At 32.3% G+C, this 10,412-nt stretch overlaps 1 protein-coding gene across 1 annotated transcript in view; it reads left to right on the top strand.

Annotated features, from left to right (window-relative positions):
- The window catches only part of LOC107442536 (neurogenic locus notch homolog protein 1), a gene marked incomplete in the record, with an annotated part of 313,056 nt that overhangs the window by 230,888 nt on the left and 71,756 nt on the right, over positions 1-10,412 (top strand). Inside the window, 3 exon segments of the mRNA XM_071185571.1 lie at positions 1,244-1,354; positions 5,370-5,480; positions 9,400-9,546. Coding sequence (XP_071041672.1) covers positions 1,244-1,354; positions 5,370-5,480; positions 9,400-9,546 — 369 coding nt within the window.

The following is a 10,412-nucleotide window of genomic DNA, read 5'->3' as shown; positions in this document are numbered from 1 at the left end:
TTTATATATATATATATATATATATATATATATGAATGCAGCTTCAAGAATTCGAACCAGAAATTCTAACTTCAAAATTCGAACTGTTCAAAAATTGAAATAAATTAATAAAATAAATTATTTATCTACAAATTATTTATCTCTCATTAACGGTATTTATATATATATATATATATCCCCCTCAAATCCTGCTAGCTGCCTCACCGTGGCGTGGTACGTCGGGAGCTTAGCTCCTGGTAGGGCCACCCTAGGCGTGAAGGCCATTCCATTATGCCCAGCTAATGCTAGCAGGTGAAACTATGGAGCTAAATCAGTCTTCTACCTTTGGTGCTCCAGGTCATTTTAGGCCAACAGAAGCTGTAACACTTTCCCCTGTACCATGAGTCTAGTTCAATCCAGTTCTCATACTGCATCGCCTGTCGCGCAGGTTAATCAGAGGCGCGTTCCTGGTTTAAGCAGAGGGCCAGGTTCGACAAGTACGGGTTCCTCCACCGCATAGTTGGTATTTCAGAAAACGACCTGGAAGTGCTTTGCTTTTTGAGGGACCTAGAAGCCAGCAGACTTGTTTATCTCGCTTTGCAAGTGGTCACTTGAGGTGTCTCTCGTATGTTCAGGGGCAAAAGACTTTTGGACTTTGCACTAAATGTAGGACTGCTCAGGCTTCGCCCGAGCATATTCTAAACTGTATCGATTTTAAGATCGACGAGGTTTTTTCAAAACCTCATCTGTTTTTAGACTTCCTGGACATTTTTGGACTTATGGAATTGGTCTAATTGGGATGGACCTCTTGGGGATTAGAAACAACAACATATATATATATATATACGAATTTCATCATTAGTTCATCTAACACAAGAAAAAAGTCCTTCGCATGAATTTGCAATCTTGGTGGGTATGCAAAGTTAAAAATTTTGGAGTAATATTTTGAGTTCTCAAAATTTGGAGTGAATCAGGAGTCTAATTGACTAATGTCCTGTTATCTGGGATTAGATGAGATTTGAGGTAGCGCTCTCAAACCATTAAGGTTGAGTCCTAAAACGTGAAGGTTCGATCATTAGACCGAAAGTTATTTAGGGTGTTCAGTTTATTGTTTCAGGCACTGCACCCCTATTTGATTAGCTGTAAGGTTTTAAAATTATTCCAATTTACTCTTAGTTTATATCGTAATTAGCGTTGTGAAATCTTGTGGAATTAGTTGGGATTATTTTACAAAATATTTTAAAGTGTATTTTTCCCTTTTTAGAATGTGACTGTGGCAAAAATGCAAATTGTACTTTTGATAAAGGTTGGTTTAAGGACGATACGAATTGTTTGTGCCCAGATGGTAAAACATTGAAAAATACGCGTTGCAAAGGTAAGTAAAAGATTTCTTATACATATGACTTTTGATTGCAACTGAAAGGCTCTATGTCCGATATGGATAAGTCAAATTAGTCTTACAGATGACATTTTTGCATAAAACTGTTCCTTAACACTATCTCAGCGAACATGCTACAATTTCACGCATGAACAAATACATGAACAGCACTTAAAGAGACGTCAACTTGCTCCGAATAGCAAATATATATTTTAAAGTGGTAGTTTATCAATTGTGATTATTTGTTTAATAAATTCAATTAAGTAGATTTTTATCCACCACTATTTATAAATAATTCGTAATCTTATATAATTCACCACTTCATAATTTCTAAAATTTCTTAGCTTATTTACCGTTTTTCAAATTATTTTGGCGTGTCCGGAGCAGTTGGCATCTCTGCACTTAGAAAGCAATATAATTATATAAATAAAAATATGAGATAGATATTTATGAAATATTCGAGTATTTTATTTCTCAAAACTCGAACCAAGCAACTGAAACCCTCAAAATCTGTCATCAATTGACATTCTGCTTTTAATCTTTCTATTATTGCTTATAGGCAACAGTTGTTTATTGCTTGTTTCATTTGAGATAACGATATCAGATAACGGATCGAAGTATTGTTTGTCGGTACATTCTTATTTATTATTGATGTGATGTTTGCATATTAAATCAAAATTTTGTCTAAATTACGATCGCGTCAAATTGACTTATATCTATAGAGATAGGTATACCACAAAGGAAATTTCAATATTTCAACGCTTTTGAAGAAAATGGACTTCAATATATATTTAACTCGATCAATGGATAAAAGTCATTACAAGAGAAAAAATAAAAAATGTGAGCGGGTTTTATAATTTTCCATATAAAATTCGAAATGCATCAAAATGACGCGTCCCGTAAACCTAGTGTTAATACTATGTAAAGATAAACAATTTACAATATTCAGAATTTCTTCTTAATGACAGAACGATGAATTGAAAAATTTTATTATCTACATGAAAACCTTAGTGTGTATTTTTCACCAAAAATTTTATTAACGCTAGAAAGATAGTTGGAGCGAATTTTATTTTTTGTTGCTCGGTAATTCTGAAAATAACTTACTGAAAGTGATGAGAATTCGCAGAATTCGTATTGAACAGCCATTGCTCGGATTCGAAAATGGCTCACCGCAATGGAAGGCGAACGCTTCATCCCCTGACCACAACGACTATAATTCATGCATTCTCCTTAAAGAACTGTATAAAACGTAACACTATAATGACGGTGTCACCTTTAGGTGTTTTAATAGATATCACATAACCTCGGGTAATTTATGGTGTGACATACGCTTTGGTATATTTTAAATACCAGTTCAAAAATATTCGTATTTTGACATTTCTGTAATTATAATTTATAGAAAAAAAGAAACTTAATTATCTAAAGAAACCAATAAAACTAAAGAATATAATAGTAAAGGTACGTACCTTCTACTTTTACTATAAGTAAGGAAAGTAAAAGTTTTGCCATATATGTGCATCAGAGGTCACAAAAGTGGTCTATATAGACCCCCAGGGGTCTATTTAACAAAAGCGAGGGTCGATCTGAGCCAGGGCGTCGAATGGGAGTCTAGCATTTCCAAGTTCCTATATGGGTGAAGCCGGTTTCAGTCACGTAAATTCAATCTTAACTAAGTACAGAAATAAGTTAAATGTGGAGTTTCGAGGTAATTTAAGATTAAAATTGACCAATTTTGAACCCAATATAGCGAACCTTGCAAAAAAACACCAGGCACACCCATCTCATTGATTAAGAAGCAATAAATCTGTAGTTACTTTAATTATTATTTCTACTTATTTATAATTACTTATTTTTTAATAAATACTAAGGTATTTAAATTTCAACATTAATATATTTTTCATAAAACTATTGCTACACAATGTACTATTACTTTAAAAAACGTTTAAATCACAAAATAAATGTACAAACACAGTATCTAATAGAGTTTTATTTTAATTAACAGAAATTTACTTTCATAAGGGTCGATGGAGATTATGAAAAATTATGTAGAGGTCGAAGATCAAAAAAGTTTGGCGACCCATGATAACACGCGTAACTGAAATGCTAGTAATCCGTTACATGAAATATTTTTACTCACCAAAACAAATAAATTATAATGCAATTTCGATAATCAAGTCTATAATATATTTTTATTAAGTTACTTATCATTATATTTTAAGATTTTCGATGTCTATTTGCTCTTCACTCAATCTGGAAAGGGCCAAACTGTCGCCTTTGCGATTTTCCAATTCAGCGGCTTTTTACGACCCGCTATCATGTTTGGCATTTTATCAAATAAAAAAATACATTTTTAAATTCATATAACAAATTTTAAATAAATAAAAGCTGGCATTGGGGCAGACTAAAGTCGAGAGAAAAATCTCCAAAAAAGAGAAGAATTCATTAAAAGCTGCTAGATTGGAAATTTGCGACCCCTTCTGTCTTTCAAAGTATACAGCAATTTACAGCCCTTCTAGTGCTACAAATAAAACCTTCTAAGCAGTTTTAAACTGTGACTGGTTCTTATAATACCCAATGATTATCATGTAAATATTAGTGTTAGGGAAAAAGAAAATTATATTTACTAAATTTTATTTTAAATAAAATATTAATTTTAGGTCCAGTTATAATAATTGGACTGTTTTAGTAACTCAAATATTTAAACACAATGCATAAAATTATTGTTTATATTAAATGTGAAGCATATTATCTTCTATAGATTGGATTCTCTAATCTATACCTGAATGAAACAGTAAACTAAGCATTCCTCTAAAATGAATTTTTTACTCAGTGCTCTAATTGAAAACATTGTTAGTTTATGATAGCGAGACATGAGTTGAGAGATCACAATACAAAATATAGAGCCGTGGTGGCAATGGGAATAGAGCGCTTGCCTTCCAATAATGTGTAATGAGCTCGAATCCCAGCGATGACTGGTCGATTCGAATTCCGCGTCTGGCTTGCACTGACAACAGTGCTGACGTAAAATTTCCTCAGTGGTAAAAGGATCATGGGCCTCGTTGCCACCAGGCTGAACATGGGAGGCTTTTGTGGTTTCATCAAAAAGTCTTACACGAACTCAAATCCCCCCCAATATTATCCAGTAGTTCCTTGTCTTCTGGATAGGGTTCAAAATTACTAGGCTACGGAGTTGAACATCGGTAATTTTAAACAAAAAATTGGTTCGGCTGTTCAATGACGGTTATAAAATAAAATAAAAACGCAAAATAAAATGAGGTGTAGAAATATTAAATGCAGTGGGTAGTGGATTTTCCTCCGTATCAACATTTTTCTGTTTTTAATATGCTAAACAAGTTCTAACCCGTTCGGACGTGAATAACTCTGAGAAACAATTTTTATTTCAGCTGCGTGAGATTTTTGAACTGATCTTTGATATTTCTGCATCGCTGATTTCAATTCAGCAATCAGTTTCCAGTAACAAGCTACCGTTTTTTTGTTATTCAATTATAATATTCCTTATAAAGATTTCTTTAAATCAACTAGAATGGATACTAAGTATCCCCACACCTCTGCTGTATGGGAAATGGTAGAAAGGTGGCATAGGATCTCTTAAAATCCACTTGAATGAATACTATGTGTCCCCACATCTCTGCTTCGTATTAAGTGGTCGAAAAATGGCAGTAATACATTTCAGTTAGCGACTCGATATGTTAGGATCATATACTTACTGTCTTAAGTGATAGTTTCATAATAGCTGACAAGTGTATATGTATGTATTTGAACCTATATAATCTTTATGAATGCTTATAGTTACACTTAAAAAAAAACTGAACTAAAAATTCCACTTTTAAAAAAATCTGTAGTTTTCCAAGAAACAAAATCTGTTGCTTTCAGATTAGTTCGGATCAAGTACTTCTATAAATGAGACAAAAAATTAGTTCTCTGTCATTTGCATTCTGTGCATCAGTTTAACAATACAAAAACATAGAAATACAGTAATGTCTTTTTTCAGATCCATGTGAAAATAAACCATGCAAAAATGGAGGAACGTGCCAAACTTATGATGGCTTAACTGTCAACTGTACCTGTACGGATCGTTATTCTGGAATCTTTTGCGAAAAAGGTACATTCAAACAATCTTCTTTTTTTACTAAATATGAGCCAACTCTTGCTACGAGATGGCCTACCAATTTAAATGGGTAGAATTTCAAGCATTTTGAGATTTAAAATCATACAAAGTTAGAAATCAAGACAATATCTAAGAATAAATTTATTTTGAAATGATAGTGGATTTAATTCTCGCCTCGTATGGTATCGTTGAAATTGTGGCAAATTAAAATGCTCAGTACAATGCATGCTAAAATTTGAAAATCAAATCAAATATGCTAACTATCTCATTAGTGATGAATAATTTGAACTTTTGATGAATAATAGAACAAACAAATTGTGTCTATTACACAGATTAAAATCCGTCCCCTGTTATTCTGCGAACTTTTGAAAATAGCTTTAGTTTACAGGAACTTATCCGATCATCAGTTTGGTTTAGTTCGCAGTTAGGTACTTTATTTGCGTTGCACGAGAACTACACAATGGGCTATTGGCGATGGTCTAGGAAACATCCCTGAGGATGTTCCGAAGACATGCCATCGCAATTTTCATCATCTGCAGAGGGGGTGGCTCACCTAGTTTGGTAATTCGACGACCTGGAGTTTGGTTTAGAAGCTGTAATTTTATTGCACAAATTGCTGAGGTCAGAACGTTACAGTTAGCGGTAATGTTATTCAACAAATTTGAACTTAGCCTTAAAAAAACATTACTCTAGTTAATACAGGAGGTAGAGGCACTTAACCCTAATAAACATCATTATGGAGTATACAGGAAAGAGACACTTAAGTGTAAGACCGTCAGCGTAGGATAAGATATTAGGAGAAGTAGCAAATTATTAATATTTAAATAGAACTAAATAAATTTTAAATAGAATTAAACATAACTCAATTGGAATTAAATACGATTTAAGCATAAATTTAAATCAATTAAAATTTAATACAAAGTTTTAACATCGCATATCTCTATGCCCTCATTAGAATGAGAATTGGGGGCCGTCATACTCATGATCACATGACCGGTACACATTCTTTGATGGGTCGAAATTTTCTTCACAATGGCAAAATGAATTTGATTGATCAAATGAGTGCCAGTCAGTTTAATTTAGTTTTTTTAAGGATAGAAGAAATATTTGTTGCATATTTTCTTTTTCTTTTTTGAATTAAAACTTAATTGATCTAGGCCTTAAATGTGTGTAATAAGGCATATGGTTTTAATGCATCTAGTTGTTGTTAGTAATGAACTCTCGTCATTAATAATTTAAATTATTTTGGTAAATTTTATGATATTTTCTATTAAAGGGAAGTGATGTTTAGTTTCACAATTAAGAATGTGTGGTTAATTAAGGTGTCAAAAAATCTATATTATCATTAATAATTGGTAACGAATAGTTTTAGGATTAGAGTTCAATAAAATTAAGCGTCTTGAAATTGAGAGGCCGCTTGGACCACTAAGAAATGTCTATAAACTATAATTTTAATTATTTTTTTTACTTAAAGCTGTGTCGGTTGAATTAGCGAAAAACTAAAGGGACATAATAATATTTTGTATTCTAAATTATGTAAAAGTTTAAGTCAAAAAAGGGAAAAGTTAAAAAAATAAAATAAATAAATATCGTTATTTATCGAAAAAAAGTAAAAATTTAAAAGTGGACGATGCTATGAAACATTTCAAAATATTGACTTCAAATCTAAATAATTATGCTAAGTATGCTAAATTCTGTAAATATTAGTTTACAATTTAAAGGGAGGCAGGGATATGATCCCCGCTCATCTTAGAGGGAAACGAGTGCTTTATCCTCGGTCTCAAAGCTACCAGATAGTTTTAATAAGCATTTTATATTCGGAAACGTTATTTTTGTAGAAAATATTGATTTTTAAGGGGGAAAACAGTGATGAGGGAGAAGCGATTTCTGGGTTAGTGAAATGAGCGAGCAGGGGATAAGCTATATCGATTCCTATCAAGATTAGCTCTTAAAATAAATTATTGGATGACGCCAGTACTTAAAACGTTAAAATTGCTTCAGTCTCGCTATTGCTAAGAAATGTTATGTTAGAGTGATTTAAGAACTTAAAAGAAATTCTTCAAGAGCCAAAGTATACTTTTTATTTTTACAATCTGGTTTAAATAATCATAATAAAAAAAAAACGCTTTCTAATACCTGATAAGGGCTTTCATTGTGTTAAAACTTTATCGTCAAAACTGATTTCAGAGGTTAATATAAATGAAACACAGCTTAATGTTCGGTGGCAAACATTTAAATTTGTTTCCGTAGAAAGATTAACTTTTATAAATGAAAAAAAAATATGATGACGATATTTATCTCCATATTTATTTTTTCTTATTTGCTCGTGGTAGGTATTAGGAGGGGGGGGGGTGCTGTTGTCTTAGAGGAAGATGTATCTCAAAACATTTAAACAGGATATGAAAATCCCCTGCTTAAAAATCCAATCACTGATATACATACTTATCTTTTTTCTTCTTCTCTTCACAGGGCTGTAATTCGTCCAGAAGAAAGAATTTTTTTTTTTTTAATTATATATCCTCTTTAGCTTGCACTAGTTGTAATTATGATACATTTCAATAAAATAATCTACAAGGAGAGATGTAATGACGTCATAAATTACGATAGCGTCATTGATTGAAAAAGTCGCTTCTTAAAATTAAATGTAAATATTGTATTTTTTATGTTATCCACCAATTCTTTCATAAAGTAGACATTTGGTATAATTTTCCCAAAAGAATTGGGTCGGCTGTTAAAGGAAAGTTATAAACATAAATTCCTTATAGCGCTAGATTCTTTACGAGGTGAGCTGGGTTTGAATCCCAGGGATGGCTGGTCGATTCAAATTCCGCACTCGACTCGCACCGACCACAGTGGTGACGTAAAATGTCCTCACTGGCAGACGAATAATTGGTTAGAGTCCCATTGCCGTCAGGCTAACCAAAAGAGGTTAAAATCCTCCAAAAATTTCTCGCACTACTACGAGTTGAACAAGTAATTACAAGGCTATGAAGTTGAACACTGACAGTCATAAACCCAAAGTTGGGTCGACTGATCATGAAACTACCTTGTCACTACTTTCAATTTTAATAGAAAGAAATTGTCCGAAAAATGCACTCTTATAATCAAAAATTTGAAAGTGGTAGAAACGAATAATTTAATTTTCCCGAACAAAAGTAGAAATGAAAAGAGGTATTAGTAAAAAACCTTGCAAAAAGTAAGGCGAGGTTTTTGAGGTTGGCAGATGTACAAAAATACACCTGAGGTAGAAAAATAAGGTTATGCTTAGCACTGAAAATAACCTCATCAATTTAGCAACATTTACACCTCACAAAATCAACCTCATATATAACTGTGAAATAATTTTAGTTTAGATCGGGGGAAATTATTCACACATCAATTGTATCTAGTTGCTTGAAGTACAGAAAAAATAATCCATGAACCTCAAAAACAACATCTCTAAGCAGGTTGCTCTATAGTCGATTTCCATCAACCTCGAGTATGAATTAAGCAACTTCATATACTTTGATCTTGGAGGTAGATTTAAGGTTGTTTATGAAATCAACTTCGAATAAACCTCAAATCAACCTTGAAACCTCTATACAGCTTCATGTAAACCTGAAAGATATCTTAAAATTTTGTAAGTGAAAATAATGATTATCACAATATATTGATAAGATAAATATTTACATTTTGATCTGGTGTTACTTCACAGAACTCTCTTAAAGCTTAAAATGCAGGCAGCAGAAACTGTGCATTTTCTTTTTGTGGCTGCATAGTATCAAGATAATGAAACTGACCGAGTGTTTTTTTTTTCACGCATAGCAAATTAAGTGTAGGAAAAAAAGTTATGATATTAATGCATTTATTTAGCATCATTTCACTAATTATATTATTTCACAAATGGTTTTAAAATGTGTTATTTATTTAACAGCTAAAACTGGTTGTGAAGATTATGGAGGAAACAAGGAGTGCAGGGGGAGAGGGGACTTCTTTACTTGCATTAACGACAAAAAAGACTCATCGAAATACATATGCGACTGCCTGTCTGGATACAAATTAAACAGCAACAAATGCATTGGTAAAACCCTTAATTTATTTGCTCTAACTTTGCCTTTAATGCCTACCGGGCTGTGTAGGGGTCAGGGAACTGGCCTATGGTTCTGGGTTCGAATCCCGGTCTAGGCATGGATGTTCTTTCATTTTCTCTACTATCTGGTCCTTATTGTGGCAGCAACGTTGGCCCACCTAATATGGTGCCTCTGAAAAAATGGCCAGCAAATCTGCCCTTCAGATGCCTGTACTGACGAAAATTCATTCCCCAGGAGGGCATTGGAAGAAAAAAATTTAAAGAAACTTTGCATTTAACTTTCACAAAGATGCCAACTTGCATCTCATTACATGGAAAAATTACCGAACAATGAAAAAAGGGAAAAAGAAATATAATAATAAAAATCTCCGGAAAAAATTCCGAGAAAAGGAGAAAAAATTTATTTAAATATATTCTCACATTATTGTATTGAAATATTTTTCTTTGGCTATATTGATACAATAATAGAAAGCACTTCTTTTTGCGGATATAATGTGAGCTGATGAAAAGATTAGATATTTTATTTTACGGATTTTTATTATTACTTTTCTTTTAACCTTTTTTTAATTGTTCTATAATTTTTAAACATTTTGAGCTTATTTCATGAGTTCTGTTTACTTGCAGCTTATGCGCTCGCAGTATATATATATATATATAAGCTCAAAATGAAGATAAAACAAAGAAAAATTATAGACATATGAAAAAGGGGGAAAATTATAATTAAAAAAATAACAAACAAATAAAAAAAAAGGATGAAATTTTATTTAAAAAAAACCGGAAAGAAAGATATAATCTTTTCATCTGCCCATACGATTATATCCGCCAAAAAGAGTGTATATATAGGCAGGTAGATTTCC

This window comes from Parasteatoda tepidariorum, chromosome 9 (assembly GCF_043381705.1).
Source record: "Parasteatoda tepidariorum isolate YZ-2023 chromosome 9, CAS_Ptep_4.0, whole genome shotgun sequence".
NCBI lineage: Eukaryota > Metazoa > Arthropoda > Arachnida > Araneae > Theridiidae > Parasteatoda > Parasteatoda tepidariorum.
Note: the sequence above shows the minus strand (reverse complement) of the source record. Positions and strands in the feature narration are given on the sequence as shown.